This window comes from Eublepharis macularius, chromosome 7 (assembly GCF_028583425.1).
Source record: "Eublepharis macularius isolate TG4126 chromosome 7, MPM_Emac_v1.0, whole genome shotgun sequence".
Lineage (NCBI taxonomy): Eukaryota > Metazoa > Chordata > Lepidosauria > Squamata > Eublepharidae > Eublepharis > Eublepharis macularius.
This window is the reverse complement of record NC_072796.1, coordinates 33,876,866-33,901,159: the sequence shown is the minus strand read 5'-3', so window position 1 is coordinate 33,901,159 and position 24,294 is coordinate 33,876,866. Positions and strand designations below refer to the sequence as shown.

Sequence of the window (24,294 nt, the reverse complement as noted above, 5' to 3'; positions counted from 1 at the left end):
ACCACTAGTTCCTTACTGTCCATACAGCAAGATTCGGGTCCATAGCACCTTAAAGATCAACTAGATTACCAGGTAGGGTTGCCAGCTCCAAGTTGGAAAATTCCTGGAGCTCTGGGGGGGTGAAACCTGGACAAAATGTGGTTTGGGGAGGGAAAGGACCTTGGCATGGCATAATTCCATACAGCCCTCCCCCAAAAGGAGCCATTTTCTCCAGGTGAACCGATCTCTCTGGCCTGGAGACCAGTTGTAATTCCGGGAGACCACCAGCCACTACCCAGAGGCTGGCAACCCTATTACCAGGGTATTTTTAATATGCCCATTGGACCCGAATCTTGTCCTTCTACAGGGCTACGCTCCTGAAACTGTCCAGATAGTCTATTCTGAGTGGTTGCAGTTTTTCAGGGACTCAAGCATGAGGTCTTTCACTTCACCTTTTACTTGGTCCTTTCAAGAGAAGATTTTGTAAATCGGACCTGGGACCTTCTGCATGATAAAGCAGATGCCCTACTATTGAGGCCTTCCCTGAAATTGCATAATTGAGAATTTCTTATAATCAAAGTCTGTTGTAGGGAGGGGCTGCAGCTCAGTGGATGAGTATCTGCTTTGGATGGAGGAGGTGCCATCTTCAATAACTAGTATATATTTTTTTAGAAGGATCAGGTAGTAGGTGATATGAAAGGCCTCTCTGCCTGACATTCTGGAGAAAGGCTATCAGTTAGAGAAGATGCTACTAATCTTAATGGACCCATGGTCTGATTTCACTTCTTGTGTTGCATTCAGTCATGGCATAAACATTCACAGACTGTTACAGTGCTCACTTCATCAGATGCATGAACTATGACCTCTGTTGGCATACTCACACACACCCCCAACACGGAATTATAGAAGGAGCATGTGTAGCTTTAGGAAATGAATACCCCAAGTGGCAATTGCTAAGCACTCACAACATTATTGCCAGCCTTTCTGTCAGTAAAAGGCAAGGGGGAAGGAGCAGAGCCTTTCCAGAGCTGTTTTGGCCTTTAAGGGAGAACTCATCAGGGCCAGGGCTGGTAGCAAGCACCAGGTAACTTGCTACCACTTGACTTGTATTAACTCACCCAGACCAGTTCCTTGGAAATCCCTGAAACTTTGGGGGCTGTGATTGCGGTGGGTGGAGTTTGTGGAAGGGAGGGAGCTCTGGGGATGTGATGCTGTAGAGTCCACCCTCCAAAGGTGCCATTTCAATCACAGGAACTGATCTTTGTAGTCTGGAGATCAGCTGTAATTCTAGGAGAACCCCAGGTCCCACCTGGGGATTGGCAGCAGTAGATGAAGTTGACCTTGGTCTCTCAAGTAAAGTATTGTCCACTCAGACTGGCAGCCACTTTCCAAGGCCCCAAGCAAAGCTCATTTGCATCACCTACCTCATCCTTTTAACTGAAGATGCTGGGGATTGAACCTGGAACCTTGTACGTGCAAAACATGTGCCACTGAGCCATGGCTCCGTATTCATTCCAGGCACATCATGATGCACATAGAGAAATTACTACATGGGCCAGGAGGGGAAGGGGGTAAAACTGCCTTCTGTTTCATGGATGGCGATTTTTGACCTCTTCCCCTTCCCCACTGCAGCTGCCCAAGTAGTTATTACTCCGCTGCTGGTCCTCTGACCCCTGGAGTAAACTTTTCTGGTGTCACAAATGGCTGCTGGGGGGAGGGAAGAGCTGGGAACACCTCTGGCCCTAAATGTTTTCTGATGATCAGTTGTGAGATCCAACCATTATTATTATGCTCATATAACAACAGTAATTATCATAAGCAACAACACAACGAGTTAAAAAGGAAAGTGAATGAGTAAAGAAAAGGATCATGACATTTTTACAACTATAGAGAATAATGGGAGGAGACCTATGTGGAGAAAGAGAAATGAAACTTTGCTCCTGGACTCTTCCTGAAATGAAAGTGAAACTCAGAACTGTTCTTGTAGGATCTTGGCTTGAAGCCACTAACAAGAATGGATCTCGGCCAATGCAAGTGGGGGAAAGAATGACCGAGTCTGCAGTCCGGAGTCTTCTCTACTGGAAATAAGTTTCACTTAAACAAGTGCGATTGATTTCCAAAGAAATTGATTTGAGATTACAATGCTAACTGAACAAAAGCAAGGGCTTACTGTGGCTACTCCAAACTGAAACTTCATTTTGGGAAAGAAACAAGTTGGCAAATTGCTATGGGTTGCTGCTAACAGTACAAGAAACTAACATTAAACTTCAATTTAAAACAATAAGAGTTAGACATGTGAAACTAAGATTTCAGTCCATGCTAGAGTTGCCAAGCACAGTCAATGGGAGTCTGGGGGCAGGGACATGGGGGGGGGGCAACGGTGACAGCATGATATAATTTCTAAGGAAGGGACCTGGAAGTAGGGGTGCCAGGTCCCCCTGACTCCCCCAGTGGGAGATCAGGGACCTGGCACTTACCTTGCTCCATTCCTGGGTTCCTGTTTGTGTGCATGCAGCGTGCACGCCCGCTGCTGCTGTAGGGTGCAATTCAGCTCAAATCGGGCCGCTTTGGGCACGGGATCGCCTCTTGCCACCCGGGGCGCTCTGCGCCACCCAGGGGAGGGGGGGTGCCCTGGGAAGCGGCCCTTCCTGCAATGGCCAAGTAAGCAGGGGTGGGGGGAGGGGTGGGGGAAGTACCACATTTAGTTGGTCCTGGATAAACATTTAATAGAGCAAGTGCATCTGTTTTGTTATATTGGATTCCACTTTACGGCTTCCAATATGTGGTCTACCCATCTTAATTGTTTTAGAAGGATGAAAGTTCATTTGGCTGCTATCAAGAGGTTCTTTTTTCAATCTAGTGGTCAATTTATTCTGATAGTATTGGAGGTCTATTGAGCAAAAAAATGTATCCTTTTTACTCTATGAGTCTTCTAATCGGATTTCGGCAGCTCTGGCTAGTATAGTCGGTGCAGACTTCCTTTCTGCATGTTTTTTGTGTGCCTCTAAATACATTTTAAATTCCAATTTATTTTTGGAATCAGGTTGTAGCTAAATTTCCTTTTTGGCCTGGATAGTGCTGTAAAATTTAAATTCCTTTTGCTAGATTGTGAGTCTTTAGCCGAGCTTTTAAAAAGGACCCAGCTTAATAAATCATCTGGTAATTAATGGAGGACATTGTCAACTTTAGGATTTCATTTGACTTTTCAAATTTTTTTTTAAAACATTTTTGTCCCGATGACTGCAGTTGCAGCAAGAAACAGGTACCAGGGATGGGAAATCCCAAAATGGCAGCCTTGATCCATACAGCAGTGAAGCTCAGTTTGTGTGGTCTTGGGAAAATCATTCTTTCATACTTTTAATAAATCCACACCACTGTTGCTCCAAGGAACTCAGGGTTCCTGAGGGATAACCCATGCACATGGGTTATCCCCTCCCACATACACTCCTGTGAGACAGACTGGGCTGGTGATCCCCAACATGGTGCCTGCTAATGTCTGTCCTGGTGCCCACTTGTTTCTTTCCCAAAGTGAAGTTCCTCTTCTTCAACACATTGAAATTTTGTGATTGGCTCCACCCATTCCATTGAAGCCATTTTGTTTTGATGATCACTACCTGTTCTCAAAATTCCAAAACTGCCCAAAGTAGGATTGCCGGGTCCCTTTACCCTCCTGGTGGGAGGGGAGACTCTCATGGTGGTGCAATGACATCACTTCCAGGAAGTAACATCATTGCGCAGGGCTAGGGTTCCCAGGTGCCTGCCAACTCCCCGGGGGCTTGCCTCCTTGCCCACTGATCCGCTAGCAATCAGTAGGAGGTGGCAAACCCCTGGAGATGGCCCATCACCAGCAGGCACCCCAGGAACATGTGTGGTGCATGTAATCTCGGGGCATGATGATGTCACTTCCAGAAGTGACATCGTCACGCTAGCCGCGGGACCACTCCTGTGCATTGTTTGGGGCCAATTTTGGCTCCAAACAGGCCATATCGGCCCCGCACAAAGCACAGGAGTGCTCCAGTGGCTGATGCAATGACATCACTACTGGAAGTGATGCTGGAAGAGCGCCAGAGCGCTCCTGCACTTCACGTGTGCCTGAAGAAAGAACACACCGCTGGCACATGGTAAGTGTCAGGTCCACCCCCCGTCCTGCCGGGAGGGTATAGGGACCTGGCAACCCTGCACAGGGCCCAAGCATTGGCACACTGCCGTGAGAGCACACCCAGGAGGCCTGTTCCCCTGATTCCCCCCCCCCCCGCCAGTCAGGTGAGTGGTGGCGGAGGGTGAGGATGAGGGTGGGGGATTCCCTGCCCCCCCCCGGGATCTGGCAGCTTAGTGAGGTTGTGGGCTTCTGAGCTAGGTTAAGAAAAATTGACTAGCCTGAGGTCACCCTCAATGAGCTTTATGGCTGAGTTGGAGATTTAAAGCTAGAAGCCACGTCTTTAAAAATCACGAAACACTGGATTTTAGTTTACTCTCTCCCTTTAACCTATTCCACAAGACTGATGCAAAAACGTGGTGGTCCTGAGTTTGTAGGGGAAAGAATGGGAATACAAATAAAGAATAAAAGTCCAGTCAAAGAAATCAACCCCTTTTTACTTGAAGAACTTCAAATTCAGTGGGACCTGCTTTGAAGTAAATATGCATAAGAGTGTAGCTTGATCTTACATAACATTTAACTTAGAAATGTGTTCTGTTGACTTTAATGGAGCTTATTTCCAGGTAAGCATGCAAAGGATTGTAGCCTTCAGCAGAAAGTGATAACAGGAAATTGCTCAATGTTTGCATGTGCCGCCCTGGATAAAACTAGGAAGCTCATGGTGAAATCTGTTGGGCTTGAGTAGAAGGCCGGACTTTTGGCATCAGACTGCAACTACCTGTTAGGATTATCGAATTACACCTCTCTAAGTACATTGAAGACCAGAGACAGTGCAATCCTAAACAGAGTTACCACAATAACTCTGAAATCGGTGGGCTTAGACTAGAGTAACTCTTTTTAGGATTGCACTGATAGAAGGGTGTCATTGTGTTTAGAACTGCTTTCCAAGAGCCCCAGTGCCAAATTTGTCTTTTTGAGGAGCAACAGCCGTCCGCCTAATTACACATCAAAGCAAAAAGGGTAAGTGGAGGCTATGGGACTTCCTGGCCATTGTAATCCCCCCTCAAAGCCGCCCCCTTGCAAAATAAATTACATGTCCAACGGGTTTTGCCAAGAGTTTTGCAGTTTCTCAGGAAGGCCATTAGGGGATGCTCAACTACTGCAACCAGGCCAAATTAAAACAACTGTTCACTGACACTCTGCTCTTGAACGTTGGAAAAGAGGTAGAAGATGGCGATTGAGCCTAATTTTAGGCACTTAGCTTGCACAAATGACACTTCTGAGGTTTTTTTTCCTCTTGGAAGTATAGAGAAGTAAGGGGTGGTGATGGAGGAGGACTGGTTGCACTTAAATCAAGAATAGCACAGCCTACTTTTGTTCATCTAAACTAGAGACATCTTTTATTCTCATTTTTTTTAAACTGGATTTTTGTTTAACTCTCCTTTATTACGCATTTCATTAAAAACATTAAAAATAAATATCTTGTCTTCAATAACCATGGATGATATTCGAGCCTATCAGTCTTTTTTGATAGCTGTAAGAAAATCAACATGGCCTTTTAAACTGGTGGTTCTTAAACTTTTAAAAGTGGGACCTACTTTTAAACTTAACTGTCGTTTTCAGAACCCCTTGTAAAGTCATTCTACCCACTTTCCCAGTCTGCAATGAAATGTGCAGGAATCTCTAATCTGTTAACAATGTTCTGTTTTATTTTCCATGTTTAATATATATAAATATGCACTGAGTATCCAATGGTCATTTAACACATTATGATACGGCAAGCTGAACTTTGCCATTGAGTCTTCCAAAGCTCACTTTGGCATCCTGGCCCATAGTTTGGGAACTGCCATGTTAACCTAAAATGAAGCTACAAACCTGCATTGTCTATTATTCATTTATGTAGACAGTTTATATGGCTTCTCTTCAGGTGCCATATAAAACAAATAAAACCATTAAAACATATATAAACAAAATTGCTGAAACCCATCAATTAAAACAAAGGCTAACATCTTTAAAATAAGCCAGAGCATAAAATACACATTAGGCAGCCTAAAACAATGTCGATAAAAATTACCCTTGGGCCAGAAGCAGACCATAAAACACCTTAGTTAAAACCATGGCTTTTTTTCAGCTGGAAGGCGGTGGAACGGAGTTCCGGGACCTCATGAAAATGGTCACATGGCTGGTGGCCCCGCCCCCTGATCTCCAGACAGAGGGGAGTTTAGATTGCCCTCCGCACCGTGTGGTGCGGAGGACAATCTAAACTCCCCTCTGTCTGGAGATCAGGGGACGGGGTCACTAGCCATGTGACCATTTTCTCCAAGGGCAACCCACTGAGTTCCCCCACCTTTTTCCCAGGAAAAAAGCCCTGGTAAAAACCCTAGGTAAAAAGAATGGTACCGAAAAGAAAGTAAATCAGGTACAAGGCAAATCTTATGGGGGAGGGCATTCCAAAGGTCAGGTACCACACTGAAAAAGTCCTGTCTCTGGTCACAACCCACCTCAGGCGTGAGGGCAACAGTACAGAGAACTGGACTTCAGATGACTATCTCAGGTAACGGGCTGGATAATACAGATGGAAGCAATCTTTTAAGCAGCCTGGTCTCAAGCCGTTTAGGACTTTAAAGGTGAGAGCCAGCACTCAGAATAGTGCCTGGAAACAAATGAGCAACGAGTGCAGATCTTTCACACGGGTTGTTATCTAACATAGTGATTAAGTGGTTGGGTTGGGTATCAGCATTCCGTTGGTTCGAATTCCTCTACTTACATGAGTTCAGTAGGTGGCCTTGGGTAAGCTACTCCTCTTAGCCCCAGCTCCCCAACTGTATTACGAGGATAATAATACACCAACCTTATTCACTGCTTTGAGTGGGGCACTAATCTGTCTAGAAGAGAGGTATATAGGTGCAGCTGTTGTTATTGTGTGTTTGCCTTTATCTGAGGCCTCAGAAATGAGTTCTTGTTTCCCCCTTCAAGGCATGTATGGGAAGGGCAACACTAGGGTACAATTCTGTGTGCGCTCAGCTATAATAATTAACAATTAATTGTGTGCTGATAGATCCTAATACAAGCAGTGATTTCTTATGTGTCTGCTATAAGCAATTCACAATTGCTTACTTACTCTAAGAAGCTGTGTTTAATTACATTGAATGCTCGACAAAGATGCGCTCCTTTTGGCAGTGCAAGAATCAAACCAAGAGCTGCAGTCATGGCTCATTGCTCTACCACATGCTCTCTCACATTCTACGTCAAAGACAAGGGGGATCCTCCTTTATGAGCAGGACAGCCTGCACAGCTCTAGATTTGGTCTGGTGCACCCATGAACCAGTGCTGCCTTCCCCAATCATGAAGGAGGGCCTCTTCATGTATTATTCTGATGTTTTTGAAGGCCTTGGCCACTTTCCAGGTGCTCGTCATATTTGTGTCAACCCACAGTATCACTGGTGGTGCATGGATGCAGAAAGATTCCATGTGCTGTCCTTGCCTCCCTCAAATCAGTTTTAGAAGGTCTTGTTTCAGTTTCAGTTTATTCACCTTAACAGCCCATAGGCCATACACTCTAACAAAGTTTAAGAATTAAAAATAAAAGTTAATGAAAAGGTTGCCATGTCTACCATGCATTTTTTACAAAGGCTACTCAGTAATAGTCTTAATTTTGAGGCGTCAGAAATGTTCGAATGCCTCAGTAGCCATTTTTTAAAGAATCTCTCTCTGGCTACTTTGTACTTTGGACAGTGAAAGAAGGTATGGGATAGCGAGTCAACTTCAGCTAAAGGGCAGTTGCAGAAGTGTTGATCTGATGGTATCTTGAGGAAACGGCCTTTCATCTGGGCTGTTGGCAATGTGTTGCAACATGCAACCATGTTTGTCTGCCTTACTTTCGGGACTACTAGCATACTGAGATAATGAGGCAGGTTGAATTGGGGAGGATATTTAATTCTCACATAGAGCGGGGAGCATTTTCCTGCTGCGTCCTTCTGAAGGGAGTCCCAGTCCTGCTTAAGCAGCTTCTCTATAAGTGGTTCTCATCTTTTCCTAGTTAAAACGCTTGGGTCCCGTGGACCTAATTTGTTCGATTCCATCTCCACAGTTTTGTTCCACCTTGACCAACTGCGCTCTTGGGCTGTTGATTTAGTGAAGATTGGAAGACCTTTGGAGTTTTGCAGTCTGTATTTGAAACTGACTGTGGCTTTCCAGATCAGTGTTGAGATTTTTGGAAGGCCCAATTCAAGTTGTATGACTGTTAGAAGGTCTTGAGGCACAAGGGGTCATCACATGGGTGACCAGACCAATAGCAGGGATCAACAGCCAGGTAATAATTCAAAAAATAATGGCTCACTCTGGTTATGCCTGGATTCCAGCAATCTCAAAAAGGCAATTAAATGCCTATACGTCTTGATTCCTACAGTGGAGGATGTGCACTGGAACCTGGCAGGTAAAAAGCTATTCACCTTACTGCCAAGTGGCCTGAGACAAGGAGTTTGCTCAGCTGTGCACCTTCAACACTCCATGAAGCAGATATCACTTTAATTGGCTGTCCTTTGGCATCGAGTCTGCCAGTGAGGTATTTCAACATAAAAATCATACGATTTTTGGGACATCCCAAGTGTTCATATCATTGTGGACAATAAGATTATTGCAGCATCCACCAAAGAGGAACATGTTGAGGTGCATGGGCTGGTCCTTGAGAGAGCAGCAGAAGGGTTGTCCGGTTCGATAAAGACAAAGTTCTAGGTGGGTACTGTTAAGTATATGGTCTATATCTTCTCAATGGACAACGTGCAACCAAATGACAGCTAAGTAGAAGCAATTACCAAGCTATCCCCTGTCCAAGACCAGAAGGGTCTCCAAAGGATTCTTGGCCCCATTGTGTAGCTTTCCCAGTACATGCCCCATGAATCCAGTCTGACAGCATGTCTCACGACTCTTGCAATATTATCACTTGGCAGTGGGGGCCTGAACACCAAGCAGCTCTTGACAAACTGAAGGAGGCCATCACAACAGCCCCAGTCCGACAATACTTTGATCCTACAGAAAGACTAGAGGTTCAAGCTGATGCAACCAAGGATGGCCTGGGGTAGGGTTACTGTTGGGTTAAATTTAGTTTTAGCAGAGAAGAGTATTGCACAGCTGGGTTAAATTTAGTTTTAGCAGAGAAGAGTATTGCACAGCAGATAAAGAATCACAGAGACGTGTGTGTTCAGCTTCTAAAATAATGTTTACTACATAAAGGGAAAAATAATAAAGGTTACATTGGAGATAAAATAAAGAAGAGCTAACTTAGTTCCTACATCCTTACATGCTGGAGGTAATGGTCTAACTGTGTAGGGAGCAATGGCGTCCTGTGTAAAGGAAAGAATGTTAATTGTCCCCAATAAACCTGGTCAACCAATAATCAATCCTAGATTTGTTCATTAAGCATGCAACTCCCGTTTTCCCTGGGGGGAAGATCAACTCAACATCTAACTGACCTCATGCTAAACTAGCTGTGCCTAACTAAACACAAACAGATTAACTCTTTCATGACAGAAGAGAATGACATTTATAAAATCCCAACAGTTACCAGCCTCCAGGTAGTGGCTGGAGATCTCCCAGAATTACAACTGGTCCCCAGGCCACAGAGATCAGTTCACCTGGAGAAAATGGCTACTTTTGGGGGTGAACTCTATGGAATTATGTCATGCCAAGGTCCTTTCCCTCCCCAAACCCCACTTTCTCCAGGTTTCTCCAGGTTTCACCCCCCAAATCTCCAGGAATTTCCCAACTTGAAGCTGGCAACCCTAGCCTGGGGGCATGTTCATTCCAGAAGGGGGTCTTGACCAATATGCATCTTGGTCCCTGTCCAGAGCAGAAAAGTACTATACACAAATAGGAAAGGAGCTGCTGGCGATTGTCTTCAAAATGTTCAGTTTCCACCACTATGTATTCAGTGCCCAATTGACAGTCCACTCTGACTAGAAGCCATTAGAAGCGATTTTTGCTAGGCCACATGGGAAGGCCCAGTGAGATTGTAGAGGATGTTATTACAGCTGCAGAAGTAGAATATTCAGATCCAATATGAAAAGGGCAAAGAAAGATGTATTTATAGTTGATACACTCTCAAGGGCAATGTTGTAAGCAGCCTCTAGGGGGCAGCTTTCTGCTTTTCATGTCCTTCAATTTTGGCCCTGCAGAAGCGCCTGTAAACTATTGGTTGCTGCTGGCAGAGCAACGGAGAGGCCTACTGGAGGTAGGCCATGCAGGAGAGACCAAAATTAACCATATTAAGTTGCTATAAGATGACTTCTTGGTTTCACAATATTACATATGGTGTCGAGGATAAACTGAAGTCCCATCTTGGCAAACGACTGACCTTGGAAGGCTGTGTTTCTCTTTGTTTTTTCCTTTTTCTTTGGTCAATGTAATAAGTAATTCCTCAAGCTAGGAGAAAATGGCTGCCACTGTAGGGGTTCTTCCAGAATTTGAGCAGCGGCAACAAACTTGGGGAGGAATATTGTCAAATTATCACACATTTTTTCACTGCAAATGATATAACAGATGACGATAAAAGGAAGCAATTCTGCTCAGCAGTGTGGGGCCTTCCACTTATAGTTTAATGAGAAATCTGTTACGAGCTGAAAGACCCAGTGGTGAATCTTTTGGAGAGTTAATAAATCTGTTGAAGAACCACTTTAATCCCATTCCTAGCAAGATAGTGAAGCATTTCACATTTAATTCATGATCCTGAAAGTCTAGTGAGTCCATAGGAGAGTTTTTGGCTGAACTGAGGAAGCTCTCAAAACGGCAATTTGTCAGAATTACGTTGCTAGAAGACTGCAGGCAATTAGCGGATGGCCATAATCTCTGACAGCTGTATGTACCTGACTGAGCCGGTTTGGTCTGGTTCCTCCCCTGTGAATGATGCAATGCAGGAGGAGCTAGATGACTCAGCATCTGACTGCTGATTGGACACTTGTCAGGGCTGAAATGTATATATGTGTACATGTTCTGTACAGTTTCCCCCTGCCTAAAAACAGACTGGCTGGTGAAGCACTTTGTCGGATTGTACAAAGTACTGGATAGCTCTTTGGACTGTGTATGTTGTAAATAAATGTAAATGGTTTTAGCGCTAGCCTTTACTGGTGTGTGCGACTCTGCTTTGCTCACCTGTGGCCTCGGTGCTGGGATGCACACACACTGACACAATTGTGATGCCACATTGACACAAATGTTAAGGGATCAGTTAGTCTGTGGAGTAAATGATGAGAAAAACTAGAGGTGACTACTATCTAAATCCATCTTAAACTTTGATAGGGCATTGACATTGGCCCTGGGTATGGAATCAGTGACTACATACCTCAGGCATCCATCCTGCTGCTGAGGAACCTTGACAGAGGAATGGGTAATCTATGGCCTGTGCAGTGTGGCTCCAACCCAGTGACTACATGCTTAAACTGTTACAGGGCTATACGGCAGCAGACACAGACCTGCTAGCCCTGAAGTCCTTACACGCCAGTGGCTGGCCTTGCAACTGCAAGTATAAACGAGTCTGGCTGGAGCTCCATCTCAACTGGTCACTCTGAGACAACATCAGAATAGAAAATGACCTGTTGATAATCAGCCCTAAAATTATCATTCCACAAGGTGCTGCATGTCCCACACCAAGGAGTCAACAGTACCGAAGCACATGCTAGAACACTGATGTATTGTGTGTGAGTTATGTGCTATTAAGTTGCCTCTGACTCATGGCCACCCTGTGAAGAAAAAACCTCCAAAACTTCCTATCATTAACAGATTTGCTCAGATCCTGCAAACTGGAGGACGTGGTTTCTTTTATTGAGTCAAGCCACCTCATTTTAGGTCTTCCTCTTTTCCTGCTGCCTTCCACTTTTCCTAGCATTATTGACTTTTCCAGAGAATCTTGTCTTCTCATGATGTGACCAAAGTACGATAGCCTTAGTTTTGTCATTTTAGCTTCTAGGGAGAATTGGCCCACTATGAATGCACCGATAGAGCAATGGGTTGGTAACTACCAACCATGCCAAGAACTTCAGTCAGCCAGTCACAGAGAACCCGTGATTCCGTATGTGAATCTGGACTTGCCATAGCGGAAGGCAGCTGCTGACATATTTGAGCTTTGAGGACACATCTACTTCTCCAAGTTCCCAGAAGATAGACATGACGGTAGAAGCAAAGTTGGAGGGGACATTTGCGTATCATGGCATACCTAAAGAAATAATTTGTGAGCATGTGCCTTTTGCCAGTTAGGTGATGCAGGACTTTGACTGGGACAGACCCAGTCAAATGGGCAGGCAGGGCACACCAAACTATCACATACGTGATCCAGGAAGTGCTGCAAGATGGTACTGACCCTCATCTTGTGCTGCTCAGTCTGAGGACTACTCCCATAACCCGGTTGAATGTCGCTCCCTTTCCTGTTGCGAACGGGAAGGTTGTTGAGGAGTATCTTACCTGCCATGACTTCCATCCTGCAGCCCAGGATACCAGTCAGGGTGCATTCCAGATTGCATGGGCAGCAACTACATCAGAAGGTCCAGTATGCCAGGAATGCAGCTCCCAGGGAACAGAGTAAGGATACAAACACCAGCAGGGTGGATGTCAGCGTCAGTGACTGAAAAATGCAGAGCTGTGCTCCTATAACACCCTTGCCCAAGCACCTCTCCCATTAAAACGGGGATAGCTGAGCAGGAGAAAAATGCCTCCTCTGAAGTGGCAGAAATGACTGGTGTAGTCAAGCAAACACCAAGTGAGTGTGTGGTGAAGTTGCCTGCAAGATCTGAAGAGTACGCTATGGGATAGTGGTAAAGACTAATGCCCAATAGTGAGTCAGGTACTAATGACCTCTGACTCCCAGTTCTGAAGTGGTTTTGATAAACTGACAGTTAATTGATATGAATATAATGCCAACTTGAGGTATATGTGTGTATGCCTTTAAGTGAGGCCTCACAAACTAGTTCCTGTTTCCCACCCTCAATGGCACATATGGGAGGGGCCTTACTTGGGTTCATTTCTATGTGGAAGAGTTAAGCATAGCAGTCTCTGTTTGCAAGTGTTCTTCCCTGTTGGGAACAATAAAGAAGTCCATTGTTGGAATGCTCAAGACTCCTGTGCGCTAGCAGAATTTTGGAAAAATAGAAAGACTTCTTTGACTACTTGGGTTAAAGCCAGGGCTTTTTTTCAGCAGGAACGCAGTGGAATTTAGTTCCCACACCTCTTGAAAATGGTCACATGGCCGGTGGCCCTACCCCTCATCTCCAGGCAGAGGGGAGTTTAGATTGCCCTCTGCGCAGTTCTCCCAAACTGAGGCCAGGCCAGAGCAGACCATGATAGTATCCAAAAATGGCAAAACTCAATGGAGACAGCATATCCTATGCGCTCATACATTTTTCTAGCATCTGTGTGGTCTCAACCCAAGCTGTTTTCAGACTGATGAGAGTCTTTTTATGTGAACACGGCCAAAAAGGCCTCATTAATCTCTTGTTGACTGCAGTTAATATGACATACAGCCTAATCCTATGCTGATCACATCAATATCAACGAACTTCAAGCACAAGCTTGGTTTCTTGTTCACCACCCACCATCCTGAGCATATACAGGGCTTTTTTTCAGCTGGAACACGGGGGAACGGAGTTCCGGAACCTCTTGGAAAATGGTCACATGGCTGGTGGCCCCGCCCCCTGATCTCCAAACAGAGGGGAATTTAGATTGCCCTCCGCTCCGCCGAGCAGCGCGGAGGGCAATCTAAACTCCCCTCTGTCTGGAGATCAGGGGGGCAGAGCCACCAGCCATGTGACCATTTTCTCCTAGGGCAACCCACTGAGTTCCACCATCTCTTTTCCCAGAAAAAAGCCCTGAGTATATATAATAGCAACCACCTCTATCAGTTTGATTAAAACATGGCAATTACCTACACAAAAAAATCTGTGGGAAAGTTATTATCCATATAGCACTTTTGTTATAAAAAGCTTGCGGGGGTGGGTGGGCTCTAGCAACATGAATAAGAGAGATTTTCATTATTGAATAAGCTAGGGATTCAATTTCCAGGCTAAAGGTGGTAAAAGACTTGCAATAACATCAGTTCACACTGAGCAATTTTTGTCAGCCAGAAACCCATCTAAAATTCATGGCTGGATAGAAACATTCTGTATGAATCCAAATCCTAAAAAAAAATAAAAATCCCATCGTGCAATTTTCAGAATGTCCCCAAATCATGTCAAGTTCTGCGGAGTACTTTATATAACAATTTGCCCTGCAGGAACGACATTCAGTAAGGAACAGTGATATGGTTTAGAACTAATGCGGTCATGCAATTAACTTACCTGGATTGCCGTGGAATAGATTTTCGAAACTTTTCATATGAATAAATGCATGATGCTCATGAAAAAGATTGTGTATGTATGTGTCACAAGAGGCATCGTCTTAGAAAGACACATTCCTTCTGAGTGAGAGAAGGAGTAATACTTCTAAGGCAGCACCTGCCTTCTGGGTTTCTTTAACAGCATCTTACATAGTTCTCCGCTCCTCCGTTTTATCCTCACAATAACCCTATGTGGTAGGTTAGGCTGAGTGTGTGACTGGCCCAAGGTCACCAGCAAACTTCCACGGCAGAGTGGGGACTCCCAGATCCTACTCCGACACCCTGATCACTATACCATATTATTAATCAAAACCACAGATGTGCTCGCTAAAATTGGAACGATACAGAGAAACCACAGAGGACACATACCATCTTTAAAAGGTCAACCATTTTTAAATATTGATCTTCTGCTAAATTAACTGGGGGCACCTTATTAACCGATCAAAACTGTTTTATTGAATAATGCAGCCAAATTACCCAGTAAAGGTTGCAATCTTATTAAGAATTTACAATTATGGGGCATTGTTTCAGGCTGATCACATTCCAAGCAAGAGTGAAAACAGATGTTCCCCTCAAGGACAGGAATTGTCCAGAAACTGGAGTTCTTTAGAGAAAGAAGCTTGAGAGAACAGAGTCAGAGAGGCAGCGTCGAGTGGAATCTGGGGAGAAAGGAGATTAGGACTCTGTAGCAGCTCCACTGCCAAGCAGGGTCGGTCCAAGGATTTTTGGCACCCTATGAAAATTGACAGCCTGGCCCTGTTGTGAGGGGAAGGAAAGGGAAGACTGAAAAGTTGTCTCAGCATCTTACAGAGAAAAGGGAGCATCCCAAGACGCTGTAATCCTACACCCGTTTTGACTAAACAAGTAGTGGGAAGTGAGATGAGGTCATAGTTATCCATCCTCAGGTCACATTCAGGATAGACTACTGTAATGCCCTTAATGTGGGGCTACCCTTGAAGACTGCTTGGAAGTTTCAGTTAGTGCAAAACACAGTGGTAGGATTGCCAGCTAGCATAGGAAATCAAGAGCATATTTTCAAAAATTTTAAAGTTCTCCATTGACTTTCTACTTGCTTGCCCATGTCTTTCCTTTCCTTGACTAATAGGTTGGGAAGGATTGGTTTTGACTAGGGTTGCCAAGTCTGGGTTGGAAAATTCCTGGATATTTGGAGCAGAGCCTGGAGTTTGAAGAGGGGAAGGAGCAGGGATGTTATGCAATAGTCCACCCTCCAAAGCTGTTCTCTACACAGCGACTGCCAGGGGAAGATAGTGACGACCATGAGCACGGATGGCAGGGCAACAGCTGAGAGCCTATGAAAGAGACGGTAGGGTCTCATGGATGGAGAACTGACAACCCTTCAGGAAATTGGCTTAGCTGCACTACATACAAGGAGGATTCCTACTTCACCCTTATTTCTGTGGTCTTCTGTTTCCCATGAAATTATCACCTCAGGAATATTGAGAGGGGGGGTCAAAGTAGAAGAATGCAGTAAGGGAGAGGAATTGGAAAAAATTGTCTTCCTCATCTTTTGTGAACAGAACTGCATGTTGTGTGCGGAAAGAGCACTGTTGATCCAGACCAGTTCATCCAGAAGAACTTTGGGATATCGCCACAAGATTTATGCAGGTGTGATCCTCTTGGGGGAAATAAATACATTGTTATGAACTTTAAATCATATATCATTTGGTCAGAAACCAGACTTGCCTTCCGGCAGAAGAAACTAATGCTGTTCATTTATGGTCTTAGCAGCTAATGGAAGGCAGGCAAGCCTCCAGAACCAATACATGACTTTTATTAGGTGTTTGAAGTGAATCCAGTGAGAAGGCCAGCAGAGGGCACTATAACTAACCGTGTGAGTTTTCTGACTCACATTGAACAGCCTGCAATGGAAGGGTTTACATACACAGCCTGCACCAGGCAACTAAGTCTTGGCAAGAAATTCCTCTCTGGCATTAGTAGTTTTTCTCACAGTGAAGAAATGACTCATCGACATCATCTGGCAGATTTCTGGGGAACAATATGAGCGTTTTATATTTTTCACATTTTTAAAAAAATATTTCTGTTTTGATTCCCCCTGTTAATAAGACACAAACAAATATTCTTTAAGCCGAGTCCTCATAGCCACAAAAGTCTTGTTGGTCGTTGTCATTGGACTCAAATCTTGCTGTTCTACTACAGACTAACTGGGCTACCCACCTGAAACTAGTTCCAAAGGTGTGTCCTTTAATCCAGATTAACTAAAGTGTATTCACAGTCACTAACAAAAATGGGATTGCTCACTCTTAAATATGGTATGGGAAAGTGGAGGGAAATTCACATTCATTCACCCATCGGGCAGAAGTCATGGATGTGGTTTGCAACCAAGCAAACCATAGTAACCAGTTGGATGTGAGCATTAAAGGTTATAGGAGCAACTCAGGAGAACCTGTTTGGGCAGTTAATGTAATATGGTCCTGAGCTGAGGCTCATTTACCTCTGACTTCCATGGGATTTACTCAGTAAGTAAAATTTCATATGACTGCAGCCTTAGTCTGATTGACTTAAATGAAGATTGGACCAACTCAACAAAAAGGTCACAAGGACAGAAAGAGACTCACTGTGTGTATTTAGCAGACCTGGAGAACAAGTAGAGTGGACGGCTCTCCAGGTAACTGCCTAGTCAGCATCTGCACTCACCCACCATCTCCATTGTTATTTTCTTGCCTATTTATGCAGAGGCCCACAAATCCATTGCAAGTCACCAATGGTGACAGTCTTCTCTTCCAACTGCTCCCACCCCCTGAAATCTGTGAAGGACAAATAACTTGGGTAATGGAAGGAGTCAATCCCTTACTTTGTGTTACTTCTGTTCCGTTGCTCCTATGCCATCAAATTCAACAGGACAATAATGCCCAGCTTGTGCAAAGATCTGTTGCAGAAGGAGTCAGAGCTCTTTGTTATTAAAAGGACCACAAAGAGAAACAGATGATATGTCCTCATATACTAGCAAAGATAATTTTGTTTTAATAATCAGAATTTTCAGCAAATAGACCAATCTGTTCAGTTCAGGACCCAGTTTCTCAGTTCGTAAAATCATTAGTGTAGTTTAAAGCATTTTCAAAAAGTAACACATCGTGTATGTGGCATTTCAATAGCTTTGGGAGAATCCTGGTCAGGGCTTTGGGTCCTGAATAGAATCAGCAGCACCACCAGGGCTTATTAAAATATAATCACAACCCCCAAGCAACTTCACAGATTACTTTTAAATCAAATGCATGTTATGTATTCACCCTGTTCAGACTGTACTTTACCCATTCCCATATGCAACTGAATTGCACAACCTGCTCTGCAGATGATTGAGAAACACTTTCAGTGGCCTTACTTCTTGCTGAGGTGGTAAATCTCTGTCAGGGCTGTACCGTTCAGATGGTAGGTTAAGGGCTGACATTATGGAATGTTTTTTCTTACATGCAGGGCTTTCTTTCTGGGAGAAGAGGTGGTGGAACTCAGGGGTGGAACTCAGGACCACACAATGTTGTCACTTTGGGTCAGCTGGAACAAGGGGGGTTGTTTTTTAAAGTTTAAATCGCCTGTGGCAAAAATGGTCACATGGCCGGTGGCCCCACCCCCTGATCTCCAGACAGAGGGGAGTTTAGATTGCCCTCCGCGCAGCAGCGCGGAGGGCAATCTAAACTCCCCCCTGTCTGGAGATCAGGGGGCGGGGCCACCGGCCATGTGACCATTTTCAAGAGGTGCCAGAACTCCGTTCCACTGCGTTCCTGCTGAAAAAAAGCCCTGCTTACATGTAAACACACCCTGTACACAAAAACCAAACAAGGCAAGAGAGAAAACTGGTTACAGTTTTCTATGAGGAGGGCATGATTTTGAATAGAGAATCATCCAGTCCATGTGAGCTCCTTCACAGGAGGGACAGGCTTACTACTTCGGTGAGAATTAGGGCAGCATCTGAAGGACATCTGGCTCCGCCTTCCTGACTTAACACAGAACTTGGGTACTTCAGCACCTCTTCAACTGCCGCTCTCAAAAGTTGGTGCCTGAGGGCCAAAATACACAATATGAAATCCATGTCAGGTTCCCAACCCAACTCACAGATATATGTTCAAGTACAGACTCACCTTTAAAAAGTTCTTGGTTCAGCTGCAAACAGGGTGTAGCAGAGGGAGGAGCTCTGGGCTTCCTTCTCACAGTATTTTTCACCACCTGAAACGGCACCGCAGGGAGGAGGCTGTTTGCCCTTTCCTCTGGCACACGTGTCTATCACGAGGCACATGAAGCCAGAGGAAGGGGCAAAAAGGGTCCCTCTGGCACCGTTTCCAGTGGCAAAAATGCCACACGACGAAAGCATAAAGCCTCTCCTTCCCCATGCCCCATTTGCACCCAAGCAGAAAAATGGAGAGCTTTTTAAAGGTACGTCCCCACTTGAATGTGTGACAGTGAGTTAGCCTGGGATCCCATGTCCTAACACATGGATTTCATATTGTATATTTTGGCTCCGAATGATTTGAGAAAAGATACTGCTTATCACTCACAGGCAACTTTCATCCTGTAAACGATGATCTGATTTCTGGCATCTCACCCCATGTGCTAAGTTTACACTTCCTGTTTCCACTGTTGGTTTACACAGGCGGCATGCCAACAAATGTTATTTGAAGTTCAGTTAACATGGTCTGGTCAATGAACTGATATCTCTCTGGGTCAAAGTCTCAGAAAACCAGTTCTGTTTATTGGCAGTAGGAGCCAGCCGAGTTCAGCACTGACTGGTTGGCATCTGTGCAGTCACAAACATATTTATCCCCATCCCACAAGAGATTTTGTAATTCTTTTAAAACAATTTTGCTTTTAAAAAACCAAAGATGGTACTGAATTATCATTTAAAGGAACCAATATCATACTTTTGTGGCATTTTGGATGCCCACCTGAAACATGGGGAAAGGTCAAGAGTGACAACTGAATCTGTGTTGGAACTCCTGGTGATCTATCTTTTACCTAAGAAAGGCCGAATGCTCAAAGAAAACAACTCCTCAATAGCAGCAGCAGCTGGAGGTATCTTGATGCCTGAGATGGCAGGAACCTCCACCACCAATACCCCCCCCCCGCCCCACAGCCTATGTCACTGTCCTCATCTAGAAGTCAGAAGAAATAAACTTCAGCACCTCTTTGCTGTCCCTTCTCTCTTCAAAGCAGTGCAGCAAGACATTCATACCCTCTAGAGCTTCCAGAATGTTCTCGACATTTCTTCTGCAAGATCTGGGTTACCATTTTGCTTGTGCTGGCAATGGGCACCCAGAAATGGTGGCTGAAATTCTGTGACGTGAAGGACTCACATAAGAGTCTGGAAACTGGAATGTGTGGCTCGCTGCACTGCTTTAAGAGAGTAAGGAAAGCAAGGAGGAGTACCACATGCAGCCCTTGGGGTGAGGAGCAGGTGGGCAAGACAAAATTTGTTAACTTAGGTGACTGCCCAAGGTTGGCTTGTTATACAGCAGGCTTTGCAACAACTGTGGTTTCATGTTATGTTTGTGCATAGCCAAAATCCACCATTATAACAAAAGGCAAGTTTGATGACTGGAGTTTTTAGCAGCTTGTAAAAGATGCATAGGAGTGTAGCCCTCTGTTTTTGGTACCTGTGCAATACTAGCAATGTATCTTTTGCCCAAAGTTCCAAATATTCAGTTTGTTCCCTGATAGTTGTGAGGAGATGTGCCGCCCAGTGCTGAAGCATCCGACAGCACCCTGTCGTTTCCTACAGAGCTTCAGAGAATCTCCACAAAGAGCAAACAGTCCTGGCTGTCACTCACAGCAATCTGTGAGAGAGATAAATCTCAGTGCATGCAGAGAGTTCCAAGTTCAGATCCTCGCCTTTCCAGTTAAAAGATCTCTGCTTGCAGGTGTTGGGAAATATTTTTCTCTGAGATCCTGAAGAGCAGCTGACAATACTGAGCGCGATCTACAAGCAGACTGACTCAGTACAAGGCGGCTTCATATACCACCATCTGACTCCTTAACAGTGAATAGAAGTCTGGAGTTATTTAGTGCAATCCAAAGGATGTCTCCAGAACACCTTCAAAAATAAGTGCTCCGTATCTCATTGCTAGAAATCAGCAACCCGGCATTTTCATCAAGGCAATACTTTTTCTAGAAAGAGTTTTGGTTTCCCCTCCTCTTGTACAGGTGGGGAGGCTTCATTTCCAAAGTGTTTTGTGTTTGGACAGTCTTGATTTTCTTCTTGAACTACCAGCCCTGAAGTTTTCTTGTACCCTCCCACAGAGCTGGTTTCTCCTTCGCTTTCAGTACTGTGACAGGAATCCATCTCCGCACATTTCTCCTTGTACTGGTGAATGTTGCCTGCAAACGTCTCGCAACGGTTCAGGTTTTCCTCTTGCACGGGACTGCCCAGGTTGCCCTCAGTTGCCCCAGGAGACGTTGAACCCTCTTGGGAGTTCTGACTAACATAGACAACAATTATGTCACCTTTAAAATTCATGACTTGTCCGCTTGAGATGAATGTAGAGTTACTGTTTCCAGTCACATTTCCTAGAGCATGTGAAGGAGAAGAGAGACATAATAAATACCTGTGCCCCATTTTAAAAAACAAACAAACCTGCACTTGTAAGATGCAAGGAAAATAAAATTAGAATACATCACCCCATCCCACCATGCATCTAGCTAAAATTCACTCTTCACCAGGGAATATTAACAGTACGATCCTAAACAGGGTCAACCTTTCTAACCCCCAGTAGTAGTATTCTTTATTACAGCACTTAGCCAGTACATTTACCATAACATTTAAGTGCACATTTTACAACCATTTAAATTTCTAACCCCATTGACATCAACACTTAGAAGGGTGTAACGCTGTTTAGGATTGCACTGTGAATTCCTGGAAAACTTTCACTTTGGCTCATAACTGCAGTTTTTCTACATATCAGTGGCCTTGACAATGGAAGCGTACTTACCTGCTCAAGAACAAACAATGACTTGTACTATTGTGGTCTGGTGCAGACCTAATACTACCCAGTCTCTTAGTTACGTGTAGGATATCATGTACATTGATTCTTAAAAGAATCCAAGAATTAAAGGAAATATCATTCTCATGTTGCCTGGCTTCTCCAAATGCATCATACATGTAGCGAAGCATCCTTGAATACTTAATGCTAACTGTGGTTAGCTCAAACTTAATGCTAACCATGGTTGGTTCTAACCCTTGCTATAAACTACAGTAGACTTGCATGTACCATAGCTAGCATCAGGACTGACGACCACATAATTGTCACCATGTTGAGCTGTGAAAAGGGCACTATGGGGGAATGGGGGAGAAAGCATGAGTGTGTGGGCACTCCTGATCTCCGAATCATTAGGAGCCTGTGCCCTGGGCAGTTCTATATCTGCACTGGGCGATGGTGATCCTGTGCCAGAGAAAACTCTCATCAAGAATCTTACGCATTCCTCTATTTTAGCATATGTTTGCAGAAGATGTTGCAAAGAGGCAGGAATGGACCTTACCCCCACCTCATGTTATGGCAGTGCATCAACATAGCACTTACATAGCAATCTGTATCCTGGAGGAACCTGTGCAGAAGCCAGAAACCCAATCTTCTAGACCAGATCCTTGAACTCGTGCAAAAGAATGCGTTGCTCTTTTCTGCACGTACTAAGATCTTTCTGCCTCTCTTATGGACTCCAGGGACAAAGAAGCCTTAATCCATAACATCATGTGTTTAAATACCAGTGATACAAATAAATAGTACTGGGGATCAGCAAACTCCATCAAGTGAGGGCCAAGCTACAAGTGACAAATGACACTTGAACAGCAAGTGGATTAAGTGGAGGGCAAGTGAACAGGGAGAAAAACACTTGCCGTTCAAGTGTCATTCGTCACTTGTAGCTTGGCCCTGAGATACAGAAAAAATGCCGAGTGATAAAAGCCACACTCCAAGTCAGGCCCAGGCTCAGACCCAAGGCAGCCCAGTTGCTGGTTAAGGGGTTTCTAGGCACCAAAGCACGGTTACTTGCCAGGGTGTCCAGGCTTTAAATTCTTCTGCAAGCTTCACTTTGTTGGCTTATCAGAGGAAGAGGGCAACAAGAAGGGGCATTTTGCAGAACAAAAGCTGCAGGCCTCTGGGAGGTCTTGGATGTTCACATATGACATATCTGAAGGTGCCAAGAATTAGGAGAATTGTTGTTCTCATGTTGCTAAGCTTCCCTAAATGCATTATACACGCATGAAGGCATCCTTAAAAAAATGTGACCTTAACATCAAAAATGGAAGATTCCCAGAAGATCCCCCCCCCCCAAAATCTGGTACACTTCACAAAGTGGTAGAAGAACAATCCTGATTTATTTTGTGCTGCACATCACTGGATATCAGCATTATTGTTGTTTTTATAGAAATCATCGGCAACTAGACTGTCTTTTCCTCCCCAAAAAATCCTGTGATGAACAACTGCTCTAGGGGAACAGCAGCATAACATCTGATTATGTGTGGAGGCAGTCGTCGTGATCAGAAATGAAGCCACTGATAACCACAGGTTACCCCAGATAACCCTAAGCAGTTAGACCTTTCTAAGCCCATTGACTTAGCTAGATGTAACTCTGTTTAGGATGGAACAGTTAAAGATAGGGGTAGAAGCTAAAGAATAGTACAAAGGGAGAGAGAGTAAACAACATTTAGGGGTTATTCATCAGAAGATGAAAACCCTTTAAACTACAATTATTGAAAGCAAAGGGACTGACTTTTGAGTAGTGCTTAGGGTCCTAAGTGCAAGCTATTTGGGGTCTCATGACTCCACTATTTAATAAGATATTGCAAAATTGGGATCACCGTAAAGGGCAGTAAAATAATGACGCACCAAGCTGTGTTACAGTTATTTTTCCAAGTGTTGATATGTTGCAAAGATATGCAACTAAGAAAGAAGCTGCAACCCATCTTTTCATCAGCTCAGCTGCAAATAGTCTGTAGTTGATGTTTGAAGGAATTTGCATTTTATTCCGCCACAATATTTGCCACAATATTTGGCCAGGCAGCCAGTTAACCCTGGTGCAGAGAGCCAAAAGATGGAGGTTTCTTTGCTGGGTGGGGAGAAACCACTGGCACCGACATGTAACCACACTGGGTCTAGCCCATTTCCAGTTCATAGGGAAAACAAACATTCCTGGCTTATTCCTCTTGGCTTGGTCATTAACTGCCATATGAATGAACAGGGCAAACCTGATCATAAGGAAACATAAAGCAGTTTTGCTCTTGGGGGGCGAGGGGCATCCTCCAGAGGGATTCCATTCTCACGTTTCCAACCTCAATTTGTGTACATTATTGTGGAAAAAACCCGTATTTTAAAATACATTATATTTTTATTTAAAATTGAGCAGAAGAGTGAGTGCCATCCTGACTTTGCATGCCTGGTTCAAAAACTTTCGTTTTGACATCTTTCTCTGGCACTGAACTTCAAACTGGTAGATTGAGAAGTTAATGTGACCAATAAAAGACTGCTGATCTTCTTTAATAGTTATCTCAGTATTATTTTCTCTGCAGCTGTAACAGCTAAAATCTTACTGTTTGTTTACAAAAAGAAAGAAGACTCACAATTCAGGGAATCCACAACTGACGTTCTTGTAGTGAAATCCTATGTAGAATTATTCCAGTTTAAGACCATTGATTTCTGCTGGAATAATTCTGCATAGGATTGCACTGTAATAGCCATGGGGTGGAACGTTTATGGACCAAACCACTCACTATATATCCCAATTGTTCATTTAAAGCCTGCCTTTGCCGGGGGGGGGGGGGGAGGCAGGGGGCGTAACATACCTGATAGCTCCCAGAATATAAAATTCTTGCTGCAGAAATAAACTGATTTGGGCTTTCTGG

At 44.3% G+C, this 24,294-nt stretch overlaps 1 protein-coding gene across 2 annotated transcripts in view; it reads right to left on the bottom strand.

Moving 5' to 3' along the window:
* Positions 1 to 18,167: 18,167 nt before the first annotated feature.
* Positions 18,168 to 24,294, bottom strand: part of TNFRSF11A (TNF receptor superfamily member 11a) — a 62,813-nt gene continuing 56,686 nt past the window's right edge. For both annotated transcript variants that reach the window (XM_054984303.1, XM_054984304.1), the window contains exon 10: positions 18,168 to 20,966. In XM_054984303.1, the coding sequence (XP_054840278.1) occupies positions 20,551 to 20,966 (416 nt within the window). In that variant the 3' untranslated portion in view covers positions 18,168 to 20,550. The remainder of the gene's footprint in view (positions 20,967 to 24,294) is intronic.